This window comes from Vidua macroura, chromosome Z (assembly GCF_024509145.1).
Source record: "Vidua macroura isolate BioBank_ID:100142 chromosome Z, ASM2450914v1, whole genome shotgun sequence".
Lineage (NCBI taxonomy): Eukaryota > Metazoa > Chordata > Aves > Passeriformes > Viduidae > Vidua > Vidua macroura.
The window spans coordinates 70,352,398-70,374,898 of record NC_071611.1 but is presented as its reverse complement, the minus strand read 5'-3'; the positions used below and the strand labels follow the sequence as shown (position 1 = coordinate 70,374,898).

Sequence of the window (22,501 nt, the reverse complement as noted above, 5' to 3'; positions counted from 1 at the left end):
CTGTAACACTGCTGGAAGAAGTCAAGGAGACTCTTAAAACACTGATACAGTTTAATACTTAGCCCTTTTCATTTTCATCCTGAAAGACTTTTTGCAAGAGCTTCCTGATTAAAAAGGGATTTTTTGTTTTAAATTTTCATTGATGCTGGAATATCAGTACCTTTTCTTGTGTCTAACTTACTTTTGAAATATAAAATAAGGACAAAATGCAGTTTTATTAAGTCTTCCAAACTTCATGACACTTTCTCCATTATATAAAATAAATTTTTTACTTTACAGAAGGAACAGCAATGAACTACTACTTTGAATTACTTACTAGGGAAATCCAAGTGCGAAACCAAAAATAAAAGTATGAGGATACTTGGTAAGAAGTTGAACGCCATTCTTTCAAAACAGCAAAATTCATGGTAAGAATCAGGATGGAGAGTTGTTTTAAGTAAATGAATTGCACAGAGGTGAGACGTTTGAAAGAGATCAGGAGCTGAGTCACAAAATGAACAAAAATTAAAAATCTTCTGAGAAGTTCCATAGAAGCTTACTTAAATAATAACAGAAACCCCCCAAAGTTATTGTCTGTTAAATAAAGGTTCTGGAATGTATGCATTACCTTAACAACAGGATTAAGCAGAACAACACCCGACTTCTTTGTAATAACTTGCTTTGTTGTGTAATGATGTTCTATGAGCTGAGGAATAGTTGGAAACCCAGATCCCTGAAAACTATATTGATTCTGTATGGAGACAAAAGGAAAAACTTATTTCTCTGTAAGCAATAGTTTGAACAAGAAACTGCAAAAGTGCTTGACCAAACTTTCTTCACTAGTAACAACACAGAAAAAAAAATGTACACTTTTATAGAGTTATTTTAGATTCCTTTTCTGACCTATTGAATAGCATTTTTACTAACTTAACCTGAATGATAGTTATGAAAATGATAAATTAATAAATGCAAAATTACTGCATCAGTCATTTAAGGCAATATGATAAACTATTTTAACTATTTAAACTCTTAATTTAAATAGGCCAGTTAAAATCAAAACTATTACAGAGTGAAATAAAAATATTGTAACCCAGAAAAAACAACACCAACTTCTTATATATTTCTAAAAATTACAGCAAGCAAACTAAAGAAATATATATGATAAAATACAACAAGAGATAAAATAAACAGGAGATATGCAATACTATTCTAATATTATCTTCCTCCATTTATTGTCTCGTAAAATTAGTAAATCCCTGGAATAGAGTACAGAATGCATGATTGGTCTTTAATAAAGAGTATTTATCAGGAATGTCTAAACGACCTAGAGATAAAGGCAGGTGACACACAGGCTTCAAACAGAAGTTGGGCAGGACCCAACTGATTTGCTGATTGTGCAACACGTTGAAGTCTCCTGCTTTAATAAGTCTCAGCATCTACAGATACAGAGCTTTTCCCACAAGGCAGTAGCTGCCATAAGCCAGCCCGACAAGGCAACAATGAACAAATACTGGAATTTAAAAAACTCAGAGCACAGATGGTGGTTCAAGTTAATTTACACAAATGGGCAATGAACACCTCTACTGCTGGCATGCCTTCTTTCTAGCCCGCAGGGCTGAATTACTTGCACAGTGCATGCAAAGTTCATTGTTTCCTTTAGGGTTAAAGCATTAACTTCCTGAAACGTGTCATTGCTGTTGGTAAAGACAGCAGGGTCTTGTCAGCTGTTTTTAACATTCACAGATCTCAATCACAAAAATGTTTCCACAGTCTGAACGTTTTGTTGTTTATTAAATAGTGAGTCAGCTTTGATTGACCTCTAACACTAGTTCCCATTCCTTTCAAATAAGCTCCTTCATACTTCTGTGCTGATGATCCAAACAACTTGCTCTCCTAAGAGTCTCCTCAGCACAATCACCACTACTGACTATTATTTCCTCATTCCAGAACCAGCCACTGCCTATTTGCTGCCATTTCTGTAAAACCTCTAGAGAAGCCAGTGTCCTTTCATTCTGTGTATTTACACGTAATCCTGACCCTTATTAAGATCACTAACGAACAAAAATTTTAAAATGGCACAGCCTCAAATAAGCAGAAGTGAAAACAATGGTAGCCTTGAATGACAGCCGTGAATTTTGATGCTTAAAGGTGAATGAAGAATTAATTTATCACACACGTAGTTGTATCAAGATTAGCTTTTAAAATGATCATGAAACCAGAGACAGAACACTTATACAACTGAAGGATTGCCATTAAAACAGATGTCCTACTCTAATCTTCAGTACTTGATTGAGAAGAAAATATGGAAACCTGTCAATGATCCAAGAGTATGGTTTGACCAGTCAGAAACCCAATTCCACATAGTTCATACCAATGTAAACAACAAAACAAATCCTTTGTACTAAACTCGTCTTAAACTTGCCTACACAAATGCTCATTAATAAATCCCTCACTATATGACCCTAACACTCCCAACACCTACTTTCTTGAGCTTAACAAGCTTTTTTCCCCATTCTCAGAAGATTCACCCCATAGAAATGCATACAGAGAACTGAGGAATGCATACAGAGGACTTTTTTTGTCTTTAAGGACAAAAAAAAAAAAGTGTTAGCTTCCGTGACTGACAAGAAAATCTACTACAAATTAATCCCAAGAGCAGATGAACATAATGGCCTATTAGTAAATGTACAAGCAGATAAATATCTCGACCTGACAATGCTGGGACTGTCCAGGCTATGCAACATTAAACAGTATCTGTCTCACATTTCAAATTTAACTGCTAAGAGCAAGTACAAAACTATGGAGAGAAAGATAGCTTCTTTTGTTGTGTTTTGCTTTGGTGGCAACCTCCCCACACACACACAAAAAAAGAGTCAGCTTACAGGTAGGCCCTGAAATAATAGTTGGAACTTAGACTTGAAAGTCCAGTCTATCTTTTTCAAGAACTACTTGCACATACAATGATTTGCACAAAATTATTTCAGTTAGACCATGTATATAATGTGCTTTTATTTCTGCTGGGTTAGATCAGGGTGCACCAAGCACTTTGTAAAACTCTAGGTTATAGGTCATTTTACTGCTTTTATTTTCTCATTTTGCACTCTGACACATCAAAATACTTTAATGTCATACAATCAAAATAAAATAAACACTGACTGTGTGTTCGCTTCTACAAGGAAAATTCTAGGTGATAACTAATGAACACTCTCCAGTCTGACAACTGTCTATAATCATTAATCCTAGAGAAGCATTCCAACCTCTGTGAAGTTTGAAAAATATCACTGCTTCTCAAAAGAAAATACACCAGACACACAATATTGAGTTACCCCAGACATGCTGCATCATCTGGGGATTCAGACAATGAAATTGCCTCAGTGTAATACCATTATGCAATTAAATTTGAGAATTCTTCTGTACGTGGGAAACTTCATTACAAAAGACTGAAGAGACAGCACTACTGAATTTAAAACTGAGAATGATTTGCTGCAATTTCATACTTCCAAGAAAAATTTCTAGCAATGTTATGGGAACTGTCACATTTTTAATAAGTTTAAAATTCTGCAAGGTAAAAATAAAAATATATACATTAAAAAGCCAAGCAATGCATTAAGAAGAATAAAAAAAACCATACTGTATAAAGGTAGATAATAATTAATATATTGTTCATTAAGTCATTGATTTTTCCTCAGAGTAACAAGGGAGTCAATTCTAGTCCTTAGAAACATACACACTGTAAGACATCCAAAAGTGTTTGTGTTATACTGAACAAAACAATAACCACAGGACTAAAAAAAAAATAAGCATTGGAAGTGCAACAGGGACTTGAATTCCCATGTGTATAAAAATAAACACAGATTATTTTCTTCTGCACGGCTGTTTCCATTTGTCAGTAAGATGCAGTGGGATCTTTACAGTCTGAACTAGAAGTAGCCTGATTTGCACCAACTGTGAAAATGGGTAACCAAGTAATCAATAACCAAATGTAAATGCATAAATAAAGAGTAACAATTTCCAGTTTTCAAAATATTTACAGAAATATTATCTTGGCTTTTCAGTGTAAGACAAAAGATACTGAATAACCTGATACTTCATACTTTTCCTTTGTTTTCCAGAATGACCTTTACCCCTGGTTCCATCACCGATGGAAATATTTCCAACAGCTCTCATATTTGTACATATAGGCTAAATCCATTTGCTATAGTAAACTATGTAGATCCTAAATTGAATATTCAGTACTATATCAGAGACGTACATCAGCATATTGTATGATAAAGTGTCTCCGTTGTCCATCTGAAAACACAGAAAGGACATATTCACCAGGTTTCCCGTGGCTCTCTCGCACCAAGAAGTCTCCTTGCTGTTTTAACAGCTCCTGGGCTTCTATTCTTGGAATTGCACCATGATACCAGTCTTGCTCAGCCAATGGTTTCTCAGTGGTTGAGATTACATCGAAGAACTTGGGAAAAATATTGAAGAAAAATGTTACTATAATAGCACATTTTTAGAGTTTACTTGTACATGAAAAGTATCACAAACAACAATAATTTCTGGTTTCTGTATCTAAATTATGTATTTCTATTAACCAACAAGATCAAGGCTCTTACAGCTTTTACACTTGCACAAAAGCATATTCATCACTTTTTTTTCTGTTTACCTGAAAAATCAATATATCAAAAGCAGAAGTTTAAGGAATCATCCATAAAACCATGCAATATTTTTTACCTGGCTTGCTATTTTTTGTAAGCCATACTGACCAACTCCTTCTCACACATTCTGATATGCTATTAACAACTGAAAATCATTTCTTTATCCAGACAGAAACTCCTCAGACACCAAACTGTAATACATTGACTCATACAAAGCACTTGAATCAGATAAACTGTTTTCACAGAATTTATCAATTGTATCCCAAATCAATTAATAATTACGAGCTTTTTTTTCCTAGCACGTATCCTGTGTGTAGTGTCCTTATGAACTCTATGATAAGACACAAAGATTGTAAGGAATTGTCATCACTACATGGAATTGGCTGCAAATGGAAGCTACTAGCTGTAAATGGAAGCTAATGAGTTTTAATCTATGATTTCACACTTTAATTTTAACATGCCTACATTATTTAACAAAACACTGAAGAAAACTTTGTATTTTGTCACTGACCACTTCAGATTTATTTGTTATGGGTAGGAAGACAAGCCCTCGAGCTATATGTAATTCAGCCTTTAAGCTGTATGTAATTCAAAAGCATTGCCAGATCTCATAGAAATTCTCACAGCCAGAGTGGTAAAGCTCTGAATGACAACACAGTTCACACTGTGAGTAGAACAGGTATGTGAATGTTCCCCAGCCTCCTGAATTGCACCTAGGTAACAGCATGGAGATCTACATCTCAATGATGGACAATCAAACAGATGCAAGCAAAGCAATACCATTCTGAATTCATCTTTGCTATTGCTCTGCCCTGAAAACAACCCAAGCTGGAGGCTATCTGTACATTCAAGGTTCTTCTCAGAGGATACTTCGATTACAATGCCTCACCTAGTCCAAAAAACACTAGGAATGGTCTCAGACACCGAGAGTGGAAATGAGCAGACCCAAGAATGGGAATCTATACATAAATTCTTGTTTCCAAATATCTGCAATTCTGTAGTACTTGGATACATTTTAGCTGTTAAAAATGTCTTTGTTGGCTTCTGGTTGCCTAAGTTATACCTCAAAGGACCAGTTTAGTCCAGGATCTTGATGGAAAACTGGAGAACATATTTAAGAACCTTACAGACCCTTGTGTTCTCAGGTATCAACAGAAACAGAATCATCATGGATGAAATTCTCATCAAGGAGAATTTCAGATCTGAGATTTGAAACAAGCACTATAACCAATATACTGATCACTAGAAAAGGTGTGCTCTGTTACAGAGTCAGAGATAGGAAGCACTATGTAAGTAATAACTACAGCTTGAACATAGTTTTTAGAGGCAAAAGCTGTACTCCAAGGTTATGTATTTATCAGCACAGTGAGCTGCTAAAAAGCAGAGATATTGATTGCCAAGAAGGTAGTAATATCTTTCAATTTCACCAACAGTTAAAAAACATCCCAGGTGAAAACTATTCACCATTGTTAAATAACATTGTGACATTTTCTTTCACAAATTTCTAAAAGAAAGAAAAAAGCTTTCAAAATGTTAGACAATGTTATTTACTTAAACATTTATTTCAAGTAAATATTTTATTTATTTATTTATTCAGAGATTCTGAGCTTGACTTGAAAGAAAACATAAACCTCTGTTGTGTTTAGAGCAGCAAACCCTTTAAGAGAAGCAGATTCCTACTTGAGAGGAAATGCTCCTAAGGATAAAAGGACAGTATAGGTTTACTATTTACTTCATGGCCTTCATGAAAGAAAGTTAAAAAAAAAAAAAGCAACCAGACATGCAATTTATTTTACAGCTTAAAAAGGAAGCCACCAGATTGTAACACTTGCTTATGTACAAACTGGGTGCAGGCTGAGGCACCATTCAATCAGGATCAAATCTCAAAACAAAGCATCCTAAGAGCATTTATGACAAGAGAAAGAGTTTATGGAAGGAAATTGGAGCATTTTAGACACAGATAACAATGGTATTGTCTATAACTTTATAATCAATTTTCCCTCTCTTTGATATCTGACTGAAGTATTATTTATTACTTCAGAAAGAAAGAGTGGAAATTCCATGGAGTCTTCTCTGTTGACTGTCGTTCACTTCACCTTACCTTTACTTTTTATCATATCAAGGTCGTTTTTCTGATGAAGTAAGTGGCTATTATTCTTGTCTTGAGTGTTATTAAAATCACATTCTTTTTATGAACAAGTCTTCTGATTCCAACATACTGTTTCTATGATATAATATTGACTCTAACTGGCTAAAGAATAAAACATTGCTGAAAGCCCAGAAAAAACAGTACCAATGCACAATATATAACTACTTTAATATTGATTTCAACTCAATTTACCACCATTAGTACTAATATTTCTATTGCATGTTATAGTTCGAATTGGATGATAGATTGGTCCATGAGGAAAACAGGAGGAAAAAAAAAATGCTACCTGCACAAAATGAAATTCCCACTTCTTTTCTTTAAACTCTACTTAAATATCAGCCAGCAAGTTAATATGACAAGTTTATATTCTAGGCCTTAATGTTTTAAAGTCTCATTTGGGGGATGGATCTCTCGCTCATCTATATATATGCTTACAGAAGCACTCCATGAGTCAATAGCCTAAAGGAAGAAATATTGCTTCTAGGATTATTGTTGTTAATTTTGCTGAAAGGTAACAAAAATAAAGGTAACAAAGCCTGTCTTTTTTCTCCTTAAGATTTCCATTTATTGCCATATTTCACTCATGGATTATTGGGTGAGGCTGGGGGGTGTGTCCTTATATATTTAATCACACTTTTTCTTCTACAAGGAGATGGCCTCATGTATTTCGTCATGCTCCTCATGGATCTAGTAGTGTCCTCTTTCCTTATATTGAGCCCCTTTCTCTCTCCCTGCTTAACAATCCATTAAAACATATGGTCTTCTCCAATAGTAAAAAGAAGCTTTCCTCAGCTCCTTCCCTTATTTCAAGAAAAAAACTGAGCAAACAGCAGTGCGTTTTTTCTAACTCAAAAAAACTGTGTATTATTCCTGCACTTGCACTAACAATTAAATAAAAATAATAATGGGAATGATATTTTATTACACTAATAGCATGCTCAATATTGTATTTTTGTATATATTCTGAATGCAAATGTTCAGTAATCCCTTATTTTCCATCTTTTAGCACACAAAACATTTTATCAAGGTATTTTTTCTTTCACACTGTAAAAGAGTAGCACTGACACAAATAAGAATGTAAAGCAATAAATTTAGGTTGACAATTTGAGACAATACCCTATAGAATATTCTGTCTCTGGGTACCTGGCTCATTCCCACATGCGAAAAATACACCATCTGAAACAAGCATTAATTCCACATATTATCCTATAAACAGTAAAAAAATCCTATCAACAAAAGCAGATGTTTGTGTCAAGCCCAGATCAAAGTCTCATATCAAAAAAAAAAAAAAAAAAAAAAAAAAAAAAAAAAAAAAAAAAAAAAAAAAGTAGAAGGGCAGAAGCTGGTATTCATGATGCAATTTGTTCAGACTCCTCATTCGGATTATTCACAGCATTTCATTACCAGTACATGAAAGTTACCCCCACTGTTGTGTTTCCTCTCCTGATTTGATTAAATTTACATCTCTTGCTTTTATAGAAAATTGGCTTGCATTTCATGCAAGAAAAACTACCTGAATTCTGCTTCTTTCTCTTCAAACGACACTTTTTTCCTGTATTACCTTCTCATTCTGAGAGCATATATAGAATTTCAGTGTCAACACACAAAAACTCCTGCTTGCTTTTAGAATGGCACAGTTTCCCTATGGCTTTTTCCAGATGACATACAAAAAATTAGTCCTCTCAAATTTATACAAACAAAATTCAATTTATCCCAACAATTAAAAATACTGGACAGTGTTTACAATATGGCACCACATTTAAATCATGACATTGTTCCATTTCTGAAGTTTTAATATATTTAAAATTTAAATACTTAGAAATACTTTCAAAACTTTAAATACTTAAAACAAATAATTTGTAAACAGGTAGGTAAGATCACATTTTAGACTAGACTATATGAGAGGATCAGTACTGGTCCTTGTCCAAATCTGCTTTGACATCTTTTTTTGTACTGGTCCATTTAAAAAATATTAACTTTTTTAAATGTATGTTAATATTACTTTATAATACACATTTAATAATCACTTTGAATATTGATGGATAATAAGTTTTAAGTACCAGTTTATATATTTAGCAATTAAACGTGGTTATGTGGTTGTCAGCAGGAAACAGCTGACCACATTTAACACCTAAGTACTAATTTGTGAAGCAAATTTGAGCTGTATAGATATGGTCAGCTTTTCTAACACAAACTCACTAAATCAAAATACAAAGCAAAATTGAAAATTGGCTAGTTTATGTATTCTAACTCTGAAGTAATTTAGGTGTCATTTAGGCAACAGGTAATCAAGACTGCACTTGATTAAGACTGCACTTAATCAGACTTTACTTTCTGACACAAATGAACCAATGCCAATCTTACTTCTTCCAAATATATTGCAAGGTTTCACCAATCCTATCTACCATGTATCTACAGCCAGACTTACATCAGCTTCCATGGAATGAAAACAGTGCGGCACATAGACTATTTAAAATGACACTTTAAGCCAACCGATATTTTGACACTGACTTTCCCCGATTTAATCTAAGCATTTTATTTTTATCTTCTTCTTGAGATATTTTTTCTCTTCTGATTTTTCTCTGAAGCAGTTTTAGGTATGGTTTTTTCTGTGGTTTCTGGAAGCTTTTTGGTTTACTCTGAAGTCATGAGTTTTACAATACATAGAATTAGAGATGAATGCTCTGCCTCACCTACATAAAGAACAGAGATCACAGAAATATACATTTTAATCAGTTTTTAATATGAACTGCTGCCTTTTTACCATAACTAGAACTTTAATAAAATGAAAATCACGATAATGTGGAGATTTTGTTTAACATCAAGGATATTTTAATATTTTAGCAAGGTTTTTCCTGTTACTTTTCAAATGCCATGCAACTTTCATGTTTTTCAGAGGAAAAACCTAATTTTATCTCATGATCATACGTATTTTTCCATTTCTTCATCACTATGTACAGTTGTCCTCTGTATACACATGTATTTTTACACATATGTAATTGTTATCTGTTCCATTATTCTGAATACTATCTAGCTTAAACATGGTTTGCTGTGTCCTTTAATGCGTCCTTGAATGCAATCCTGCAGCATAAAATAGAAGACCCATTCCTTCTGAATTTTTCTCAAGAATACTACTTTGAGCTTGTATTTCAAGTGACAAGATCACAATTAAAAGGCAAATTTAAACAATTTTTAAAACTTCACCCGATTTTCTTCTTTTGCTTGGTTTGTGAGTTGTTGTTTTGGTTTGATTTTAAATTGGGAGGGTTATGGTGATCACACGTTCCATTTCAAGAAAAAGGCAGAAGGTTTTCAAGTACAATCTGACACATCCATAAGTAGGTGCTCAAGGATTCTAACTAATCTTGCAAGCTTCCATATGAAACAAACAGAAGGAAATACAAAGTAAAACAAACAAGGACGTTTGTCCAGGAATTACAGAATTTGATCAAAAGCTAACTATACCTCAGAGATACTCAACAACCATTTTTAGTGGGGTTATAAGCAATATTACTTTAAGTAACTTAAATAGTACCAGCAGTAGTAGCAATAGTAACAACATGCTTATACATTGGAGCTTTTTATAAAAAAATATGGCTAATATAATTATTGCAACAATTGGTAAAACATATATTGCCACCTAACCTACTACAGATTATTATCATACAGTGCATTTCAAGAAAATCAGCTTCATTGGGAAGAATATTCTGAACAATATAGCATCACACTGGGGAGCTGCAAAGAACATACAAACTGTGATTCTCCTGAAGTGTGGCAAGTTGTTCTGACAAACCATTACACTATGATATTATCCTGTATGCTGATCAGTCAGAACAGTGTTTATTTAACATTATTTTAATGTAATTTTTGTCCATTCAGATGGAAATATGTGATGTTTCAAGGAAAAAGAAATCTTATTTAAGCTGAAAAAATAACAGAATATATCACAACACTACAATATTGGTACTACTTACCGATGATGAACCCAACATGGATTTTGGAGACCTTATAATTCCAGCTATGGAATGACGTATAGTGTCAAATCTTGAGACTTTGTCTTTCTTGTCCTAGGAGAAAGGCCAGAATCTTTAGTGAAAAAAAGCAAATCTGTAGGATTATTGATTTATTGGAGAATGTGCAATATAGAATCCTGAATTTCACTGAAATAAAAGATAGGAACTGAACTGCTACAAGCCAGGAAGTGTCAATATCAGCAGGATTAGGTACAGATCAATTTAACCACTTAGAAATTCTGTATTTCCTAAAATACTTTATGCAATTATTTGAACTATAAAGAAAACTGAAATTCTTTTATACTCCAAAAACAAGAGACATAACTCTCAGTTCTCCTGAAATACCTGAAATTTTAAAGGGACAATGATTTGAAAATATGTAATAAAAACCCTACATAGTAAAAAACTACATATGTGCATTATCCTTACTTAATACATTTTTAGAGCTTTTCCCCTTTATTAACAGGTTCTTCTGTAACAACAGGCTACCTGTAAATATTAGCCCCCATTAGTGCAAGTAATAGGAGCCATTTCTCTTCTGGCATTACTGGACACTGTAAGTGCCACTGTCACTTCTGACAAGCCACCATCTCAATTTAAAATTCTGCAAGAATAGGGCTCTGACGGGAACACTGAAACAGCCTTTAAGCATCTCTAGTTCAGCAGAAGTCAATATAAATTCCAAGGTCTCATAAGCTGACTTAGTCCGAAGATTGTATTTTTCTTCATCTCTTATTATCAGCTCTCAAATTAGCAAAAACTTTTTTAAAAAAAGTATTTGTAACATGGACAAACTGAAGTTTATTGCTTGTAAATCACCTTCAGAAACAGCAAAGATACTTGAATGAGTACTCACAAAGTATATAAACTTGAAGCATATATTAACAACCTCATTCTAATTAGCTTTAGGTTAACTAAACTGTAAAAAACTGACAATGAAGACAGACTACAACTGTTTGCCAGTGTTAGAAAGAAAAATTGCTTCCAAGTTTCTGATGTACACTTTTGATAGAAGAAAACAAAGATCTCATAATGTAAGAAATGCAGCTTCAGTTTATTCCAGGACTTCCAAACAAGCAACAAATCTGCACACCAAATTTAGCAGTCTTTGAAAATTATTTCCAAGTAGAGTTTATTTGACAAGATACAGGTTAAACGCTCTCTAGCAAAGTAACACTATTTATTTGGTAGCAGAAGTCTGCAATTTGCCCTAGTTTGTACGCTATTGAATAAAAGAGTGCAAAAAACAGCCATATTGTGAAAACTCTGATAGGGAGTGCATCTGCCACAGAAATACTCATTAACGATGTGCCCACTTACTCATCAGTAACATTTTTATACCTTTTATCAGACTCAATTATTGTCATATACCAAATAATTTAATTTTAGTAAAGCAACTCTGTGCTGAAACCTGATTTTTATTTTTAGGATGCTGCTGAATTAAAACTGCTTACACAAAAAAAAAAAAACCAACAAAAAAAAACCAAAAAACCAACAAAACCCCCACCAAACAACCAACCAACCAAAAAAAAACCCCAGCAACAGAAAACCAAACAAACCCAAACAAAAAAATCCCATTAACAACTATAGACTCAAAGTCTATATTAGCTAGCATGCTGGTTGTGGAATGATCCACTCCACACACCTCTTCATTCTTAGCCATGAGATTTAACACCAATTAAATGTATATTTCTTACATAACAGGAGAAAATAAATTACCAAAAGATGCACAAATTCTACTTCACTTCCCACAACCAAAACTCAAGAGTTCAAGTGAACACTAAAAGCCTGCTTATCTAGCAACAACACTGAACTACAAGTAAGGTTCTACATTCACCAATTTCTCATCAACAAAAAAATATTAACAAGAGGGAGCTTTTTTGACTCAAAATATCAGACTCAAGGCCTGGGACAACTTTGATAAGCACCACTGAATGACATACAGAGGCAAACAGTTCCATTAAACAGGACAAGTATTGAAATGTGAATTTAAGGGATAAACTTTGGCTTTGTTCAAAACATGTCCTGTTCCAACTGCAGTACATTTATAAACACTATTTAGCATTTCCACAGTTCTTTCCCCTGACATATTAAAACTAGTCTGTATCTTAAAACAATGAAGATTCAGAATTTGCACAGCAGGCATAACCAAATAGATGACAAAACACAACTGTAGCCACTACTGAGTTTATTTATTCCATTCAAGTATTTTTAGGGCAACCTAGACAAAACTAAAGAGCCACAACAGTGGTCTTCTTCTGATTTTTTTTGCCATTGCCCAGCTGCAGTGTACCTTAGAAGGAACTATTTGATCTTGCAGGAAACCTGTTTTTCACTCAGAATATTATATAAATTAGTATATTTTGCACATTAAATACATTTTTGCACATTAAATACATTTTTTTTCTAGGCTAGTGTAAAACTGCAACCCATCTACTTATTTTTAAATTTATGTATTTATGTACATATGTGTGTACAATCTTACTAGTTAATCAGGGATTTTAAGTTTGATTTACAAAATAAAAGCAAATAATATCACAGCTATCTTTCAGCAATCTCTCCCCAGCCACATCAAATTTTGAACCTCGCCACCAAGACCTTCTCAATTCCACAAAGGATTTAGTAGTTGAAAGGATTATTTCAGGGTATTAGGTAATTTTAAATTTCTGCAGGAACTTAGCAGAGAGCAGAGACACTATTCACTCAGAAAGTTCATTACAATTCCACACAGTGCTCATTCCAACAGACATCATGTCACCAAACAGAACAAATATGTAGTCATGACAAAAGTTTCAAAATTGTAAGACATGTGACTATCAGATTAACAAACCAGAGCTAGACACATTATGGAGTATTACACTTACTAGCATACACAATGCAGCTACTAAAGCATATTCATACTAAAGCTGATTCAGTTTCATTTCCGATCAAATTAATTACTTTCAGAGACATCATGAAAATGGTAGCATGATTTCTCACGTCTTTATTTTATACAACACCAATTTCATTAGAAAGCAAACTAACCTGTAAGTTGTAATATTTTATGCAATAACTGAATTACTACAGAAAATATTGTACTCTACCATTAAGAAACTAGGTGTGTATGCAAATACAAGCTGTCATGAGAAAATATTTTAACCTATTTCTTTTAAGTGTGTTTAAACACACCTGTGTCATGAGAACACATAATAAAAAAAAATATGGAAAATGCATGACTGATATTTCCCTTTTTAGGACTAGCCATCTGGACTCCCCAGAACGAACTGAAATTAACTGTATAATAAACTAGATATAACTGAGGCAGGGCATACCATCAGGTTTAACAATGATAAGCTGTGGGATGAGATGTCATCACACTCACACCACTGAGATGCCCGGAGCCTGGGGTAGCCAGGCAGGTCAGCAGGAGAACACCGGAAAGAACACCAGGGAATTTCAGCCACTCCAGACACAATTCAGCTTTGCTGGGAGCCCACTGAAATGCCTCTATGCTGATGCAGACAGCTGGTAAGTAAACAGGAAGAACTGGAGATGAGCTCATACTTTCAGGGCTATAACCTTACTGGTACCACTGAAGCATGGTGAGGCAGCTCCTATGAAGTGCTGGAACGAAAGGATACGAGGTTGTTCAGTTTTCTTTCCTTCTTAAGCTTCAGCTTTTTTCAAGAGATGTTGTCATGGTTTGACAGGGAAGTGAAATTTCTCAGGAAGTTGGGGTCAAACCAATCAGTGGTCAGGTTTGGATATTGGCACCTGGAGTGACCACTGAAAGTATGGACACGCCTCTGAGAACACAGGGGGTTAAAAGCAAGAACTCCCAGGGGAACTGTCTCTTTGGTTCTGGTCAGAGTGCAGCGCAGACCTCCCCTGCCCAGCCACGGGCTGGATGCGGGAGGGGAAGCCATGTGGCCTGGGAGAGGTAGGCCAGGGGTGAAGGGACTGGAACTGGGCCAGCTCCTGTGGACAGAAGGGTGGAGAGAAACGGAGATGCCTTTGTTCCCCCCCACCCCCAGAGGGAAAGAGACACGGAGCCTGACGGCACCTGGAATTTGCCAACAGAGGAGAAGGAGGTGGGGGGGAGGTGCCCAGCTGTAGGAGCTGGAGTTCTGGGCTGAGATTTCAGCTGTCTGGGGAGTCTGAGACTTTTAACCCTTTCCTGGGAAATGAAAGCTTTGTGAAATATTACTCCTCCTCGATTTGAAAGAGAAGAGGGACAGTCTAGGACCTGAGATGTTAGAAGAAGAAATTCTAGGTGGGAGTGATGGAGTGGCTTTTGGCTGGACTTTTCTTGTTAGCCATAGACTGAACCAATTTCTCCTGCAACAGAGGCTGCATTTTTAGGGGGATGCAATGGTGAGCCAAGAGACCTGCTTCAGTGACTACCAACACAGGAATGGAGTGAACAGAGAAAAGGTGAGGAGGGTGTGGTGATGCCCTCTGTCTTCAGGAAGAAGAAGATCTCTGTTCTCGAGACCCTTGGCCCCAGGGGAGAAAAATGCAGGGGACTCTGGTCCCAAAATGAAAAACTGAACTGTCGTTTCTTTTGGTCCATGGCAAAGCATCCTTAGAGGAGCCCTACGGGCAGTCTGCCCATGCACGGTGGTGAGAGCACTGGAGAGTGTCACACTGGCAGGTTATCTCCGGGCAGTGCCATGCGTGACATGGAAACACAAGAGGTGGCAGTTGTGTTTCCTGGGGGTCTGTGGTGCAAGAGAGACTCCTCTCTCCCTTGAAGGACTGAGTATTGATTATCTGAAGGGTGATGACTTGATTAAGGGTCCTTGTTTTGTCTCACTGTGGTTTAATGGAGGTTGGGTGGGGGGAGGAGGAATGTTTTGGAAGACTTTCATTCTGGATTTAGTGTGTCTTTTATCATAGTTGTAGCTTAATAAAGTTCTTTCTCTTTATTTCTAAGCTTGAGCCTGCTCTGCTCTGTTCCTGATCGCATCTCACAGCATTTTAGGGAAGGTGCATTTTCATGGGGGCGCTGGCATTGCACCAGCGTCAAACCATGACAGATGTCACAACAGAAGACAACCATTCTGACTCTCTTAATTTCCCTTTCCATTCTTTCTCTTCTCACAAATGACAGAGAGGAGAAATTAAGCATAAGAAAAAAGAAGCACAGGATTCAGGTCAGTTAAAAACCATGAGTGAAGCACCTGCTATTTTACTTGAGGATTTCCTCAATTGCACCTTTATATATGACCAGAATCTGGGCTTCTGTGTTTCCTATGTTCTCTTTGGGAGATCTTGTGCAGTGTGAGGTCCTGTGTGTTCTAGCAGATTTTTCACAACAATTCTATGGTCATGCCCTACAACTGATACATTCCCGTGGACAACTCATCTCCCATTTGCCAAGCACACAGTCCTGCCACTGAGCACAATGACTGCAAATCTTAATGCATGATAAATAAAACAATATACTCAGCAGAGTGACACAATCAAAAAGACAGACCAGATGAGTCATAGTCATAACAGTATTTTCAATGAACATAGGCAAGAAAAAGCAACAGCAAAAAAAAGATTTTGCTGAAATGGAACTGTGATGTAGAAGTCCAGAAGAGTTTTTTAGCTGTATAAATTCAGGACTGGAGCTGTATTTTAAATGTTACCATAAAGTAAAAATAGTATATACTCTTTTTAGAAAAGCAATGAAGTAAGAGGCTGGAGAGAGATCTAAGATAACGATAAAACAGAATTAATGCTTCTGAGGGACAGGCAAATAGTAACACTACGAATCAAAGGTGGAAGATTATCAGCAAGAGACAAAGGACAATGCAGCATATATTGAATATTCCTAAAACACTAGTCAGCCATTTATGTACAGTGATATAAATAAGCCCATACTCTAATATTATTCCATTCAAAGAAAATGCCTCATGAGTCAGATGTGAACTGTCCACATGGATACAGAAGTTGAATGTGGGCTTGCAAATTAAAACACAGAACCTTCACAGGAAATTTAGAGGAAATTATGACTTCACAACTCAAAGAGAAAATGTTCTCAGAAGGAGATTTCAATTAGAAGAACATCATCAGTGATATCTAAAAGATGAGAGTGATATCACTGTTTCTGTGACTTGGCTAGGGAACTGGTCCTCAGATATTTTCATGAAGACTATTTCAGTACCGTACAAGGGCTCTAAGATAAAACAAGACAGGGAAATTTCAGCAGCTACTGCAAATGATATGCTCAATGAATATACAGATGAAACAGGCATACAGACAGCATCTGCCGCAGTAATTAATACAGTTTTTGTAAACTGAATGCTAGCTTCCTTTCTTGTTTAAAGATACACATTCCTTGATGAAAAAGGTGCTGAACAACATTCATCTCAAGGCTTTAAATTTAGACAATGGGCAGAACAAGGAATATTTTTGGGTTTTTTTAAGTCTGTGGAAGTATGGAGTGAGAACGAAGTTTTCTGACTTACAAGCAGGAACTCTTTAAAATAGAGAAAATAACTTTCTGAAAATGATCACCTGCATCAGTCACTTCAGTAGAGGCACGGCCCCAAAAGCATAAACTTATACTGCAACATTAACTATGGCCTGCTAATTGACGAGTGGATATACTCATTACATTAGATCTAGATGTGTAGATTACCACAAAAATCTTCATACATCTGTTTTACAGCTATTAGTGCTTACTGAAAGAGACATAAATACATATTAAAATTTGAGCATATAGCAGAACATGGCCAACACCCCTAAAGTCTATGGTTTCAGAAATAAGACTAATCTTATTCCTCAAAAGACTGTTCTTTTTTTTTTTGTCCCATTCATGACAGAAGTAGGTATCTCTGAAAGACCACATGTAGAAAACCAGATAAAGAATCATGCCATCTTTACAAAAAAACACAGAGTATTTTAAATTAATAACAAGGCACTCACACATGAAACCAGTTGCTGGCTGGATATAAGCTGATTACTTGAGTCGAGTAGATCATCTCTTTGGAGTCCCTTTCCAGGAACTATAATATGCATTTTCTTAGTTTACTATTGTAGGTATCTAGAACTGTGCAGAGCCATGTAGATATAATACAGTTATTAAAGATTTAAATATTCAAAGCTAATTAGAAATATCTCAAGTACACAGTGAAACCAATTAAACAACATAGGTATTCAAAAATCACTTTATGATAAGGCAGCATTTTCTGTTTTAAACAGCTTCTAAAGCAGCAGAAATTATGCATAATTGATGTACACATATTGTAAAACACTGCACTGGATGCAAATTAACATCCCCTATCCTGAATTGCAGGGGGTAGCCTGAAAAACAAGACTTACTAGTGTGAAATTTGTTATAATTTCTTAGAGCCAAGGGATGTCCTAGACTAAAACCTGTAAGAAAAAGAGAATGACAATTCTTCAGAGCACGTCTTTGTCCTCTGAGGATCTGTAGTATAAGATCAGCCTTACCAGTTAAGATCTAATGTTTCTACATGCAACAGTCATGGAAGGATTTTCCTTCCATATTTTTTAGCTGTTTTCTGAATTTATATAACCTATCACAACACCCTACTGTAGAAACCAGTTGCACAACTTCACTACACATGTTTTAAGAATATGTTTCTGTGTTTGTTTTGAATCATTTGCCTACTGTGGTTTTTTGATGAGCCCTACTTCTTGCTTCTGCAGACAGAGAACAGTCATTATTCCTTATTCACTTCCCCCATGTATCCCCACACCCAACACATCTTTATCACATTCCCCTTCACTGCAGTTCTCAAGTCTGTAAAGCCCAATCTATTTATTCACTAATTCTACAGAAGCTTCTCCACATATCTGAGCATTATTGTTTTGTCTTTCTGAATTCTCCTACAGCTTAAGGGAGCTGAAAATATAATTGGTTACATTAAGCCAAACTCTTCTGTGGTATATAGCAAAAGGACAATTCGCATTAAGAAAAACACCGGTTAGATAACTAAAAAAAAACCCAAAAACCTCACAATGAGGATAGTGATCAAATACTGAAGCTGGTTTCCTGGAGAAGCTGCTAGAACCTCAACATGAATAAGGCATTTTGCAGCCTGGTATAACATTAAAGATGGTTCTGCTCTGAGCAAGAAGCAGGACCAGATGGACCCCCTGAGATCTTTTCCAGTTTAAATTATTCTGTAGTTCTATGGCATTTGGGAAACAGGTGCACATCAATTAATACAGCAATGTAATGTTTCCTGTTCTCTTCTTTTCCTGAAAATTTCTGGCATGCTTTTTGGTTTTGATCCCTTCTAGTGATCTGCTATCTACAGGAACATTTAGACCTTATTTTGAATGGTAACTCCGAAGTCACTATTGGTATATGTGAAATCAGGCAGTGTTACTACAGGCTGGTCTACAGGAATGTAGTAACACAATATGATATTAATATTAAAAGTTTTTAAAAGGCTGTTAGAAATAATACATAAAATTTGTAGGAAGTTCAGGAATTTATTTAACTTACTATCAAAAGCATTTGTTTTCTTTCAAAATAAAGTTTTTTTCTCTTATGATTACTTTTATGCATTTCATTTCTTATATATCAGATTTCAAAGTTACAACACAGGCTAGAAAGTAATTTTATTTTTTTTCCAGGAAAACTGCAGCAGGAAACTGGTGAAATATTTGGAGACAAAAACCTGAAAAATCTTTGGCAGATTTTACTTAGGAAAGGTTTGAATATCAGCAAACACTCTGTGCAAATAGATTCATTTTTTAAAAAGAATTGTGAATACTACAATATGATTGACCCTCCGCTTTCTTTTTTGAATCCCCATCTATCATAACAGAATGTATGGTTAAGTTGTCTGCTCTGTTTTCTGTTTTAATTAAGACTTTCAGAAGGCTAATTTTTCAAGCTACATATGAAATGTCAGGGAAATGTCACCTTCATCTTTTAAATAATTAGCAAATCTTCCAAACACACAAACATGTATAAAATGTCTTAACTAAAGTCGAGCACCTCTTAATGGGGGTTAGCAATAATGTTTCCATAAACACAGTACATTTTAACTCTTATATACACCTAACAGCTTTTTTATTTTTAAAAAGATGATACTTGGATTTCACCAAATTATCAAGAATGTCAACAGTTCTCTAGAGAAAAAGATGACTAAATGTACCTCAACACCTAAGCCGAGATCTTCTATAAAAAATGTTTTTGTGGAAGGAAAAAGTAGCCAGACAAGGGCTTTTGCAGTGCAGATAGGCCCCTGAAATTAAGTATTTCTTCTCTGTTTAATGACTGTTATCTCTATACCACTAAATCCCAAAACACCTCCATTCTTTGATCACACAATGATGCCAAGTAAATGACACCTGATTTCAATAATGGCGATTTAACAAACCAATTAAGACTTTTAAAAGCTTACGGATAAATTTAGAACAAATAAATACTTTTTCAAAAATAAGTTTAAATGCTATTACCTTATTTAACTTTGGAAACATATAACAGGGAAAATTAAGACCTCCATCCTTTAAAAGCCTCAGGCTTGTCTGGACGTTTTCAGATATTAACTGTTTCACTGATTTCAAGAGCACTGTTATCATTCAACAACACCATTATTAACTTCATGTACAAAAAATTATTCATTCTCAAAAAATCATTTTACGTGTTTCAAGTAATAAAAAATTATTTCAGTTTGTATGGCACTTACTATGTATGAAAGGGAACTATCTTTTCAAGCATGGTCCTTTTCTTCCTTGGTTGCCATTACCGTATCACAGTAACAGATCTCCAAACATACTCACAAGTTCTCTCTTGCTATAATTCTGCGTAAGCTCATGAAGTTGCAATGGAAGAACATAAAAAAGACTGCACTGACTACTCATAGTTGTACTGCAGTACCTAATGTTCACAAAAACAAGAAAACCAATATCTTACATCCAGTGGCAGCTAATAATTCAAAAAAACAATGGCATGAAATAAACCAATGGTATGATGAACTGGCTGCTGGTGAGGGTCACCATCTGCTAGGACAACATGCTTATTCAGGCTGCGCTGCTGCTGCTGCTTCAAGAAAACTCAGATCCACAAATTAAAAAGCAGTGAATGTGCATCCATGAACGATTTCCATTCAGAATTTTTGAATCAAGAAGGCTAATTTTTTTCTTTACTTTAATAGTGCATACATCCAGTTGAAATAGTTTCAGGTTCAGAAAAACAGAGAAATATGGTAGTGCTTGGTGCTGCCCCAGAGTTTTAATCAAGATCAACACTACAGTTGCCATTTGAAGTGGTAAAGTCTTCAACTTGAAATATATTTTCGAACCGGTTATATGCACCTATGCACAAAAAGACTGGTGTTGCCACCCCCCTTTCAAGTTAAAAAAAGAAAAAAACAAAACAAAACCTGAGCTAGAATGAAAATTCTTGCTAAGGTAATGGAAGAAATTGATTTTTTTCTACATAAACACCTGTTTTGCAGCATTACTCCTATTTGGAAAACTGCATCTCTATTTAACTAGATTGCGATAAAACAGCAATCAAAAAATCAGTATTCCTCCACTAGAGACTGGAATTAGCATAGAAAATAAATTTTATGTCCTGAAGTTTTCATACACTCATTTATTCACAAAAACAATTATAAAGGTAGAGAGTAGTTTTGGCACTTGTTAAGAAATTGTAGTATTCTGTAATGGCACTTCCTCAATGGAATGGTGAAGTTTTAGGTGTACAGTAGTTAGCTTCAATTTTTAAAAAGTTAACATCAGACTTTTCAAACTGGTAAATATTACTCAAGGACCAACAGAACTTTATTGGAACTACTGGCCTAATACAAAAAACTAGAGTCATCACTCTGTGGGCTGATAACAAAAGCCACAGGTGAAGAACCTCTAGGCTTCACAAGAGGCATGCAAAATTTTCCAGTGAAAGTGCCTGAAGAACTAAGCTATGCATACAGTTCTCAACACAATGAACTCAGCAGACCAAGCAAATACAAACACAATGTCCAGGACATTTTTTACACAAGGATCCAGACTGGTAAACATAAAGTCTTGCAAAAAAATAACCAAAATACCTCAACTCCTAATGTTGTCTGCAACAGTCTGCAGCTGAAGTAAGGAAGTGATGAAGATCACCCACAGCTACCACAAGCATGTTGACGAATTCCTGAAGAGCAGTGTGCATGCCAAAGAATGCCATCTGGAACTGGAAATTGTCTTTACTAGCCACAAACTTAAAATAACAGTAACAGGCTTGCCAGAAATCCATATATACTTACACACCCTGCAGACTGAGAAGCACAAACCATTCTCCTTTTCTCATTACAACCTGTGTTGGTTATTTTAAAACTCTAAAACACTCAGACAGGAAGCCAAGCCACATTTCAGCAGAGAGCAAAACAGAAACAGTTCTCATTCTTTTATTCCAGATCTGCACAGGCAAAGCTCTTCTGATCTCACTAAGTACAATGGCATCAATAGCTTGACAAAATGTGATCTCATAAAGCAAATCTATATAGCAGTTTGTTGGTGGGCGATTGTAAGTCAGCACAGAAGAAAATTAAGCTATGAACTACAAGCAGGTGATTTATTTCTCCCATGAAGGTTAGTTAAAAGACACTCAAGTAAAGTACAGGGAATACAGAACAAAGGTAACAGGTCACTGAGAAGGAGTTTGGGGGTTTCTTCCTAGATAGAACTTTCCTAGCTTTCTTCCTGAAAAAAAAAAAAAAACTTTGTCTGACCTCAACTCAAGCAAAGGTTCCATCCAAAACATGGTTTTC

At 35.4% G+C, this 22,501-nt stretch overlaps 1 protein-coding gene across 5 annotated transcripts in view; it reads right to left on the bottom strand.

Moving 5' to 3' along the window:
- FER (FER tyrosine kinase) overlaps positions 1-22,501 on the bottom strand; it is a 163,509-nt gene that overhangs the window by 69,967 nt on the left and 71,041 nt on the right. For 4 of the 5 annotated variants that reach the window (XM_054002674.1, XM_054002671.1, XM_054002673.1 and 1 more), the window contains exons 10-12: positions 10,749-10,841; positions 4,232-4,435; positions 608-730 (exon numbers count right to left, since the gene is read on the bottom strand). In XM_054002674.1, the coding sequence (XP_053858649.1) occupies positions 608-730; positions 4,232-4,435; positions 10,749-10,841 (420 nt within the window). The remainder of the gene's footprint in view (positions 1-607; positions 731-4,231; positions 4,436-10,748; positions 10,842-22,501) is intronic. The other variant, XM_054002675.1, reaches the window with a different exon arrangement.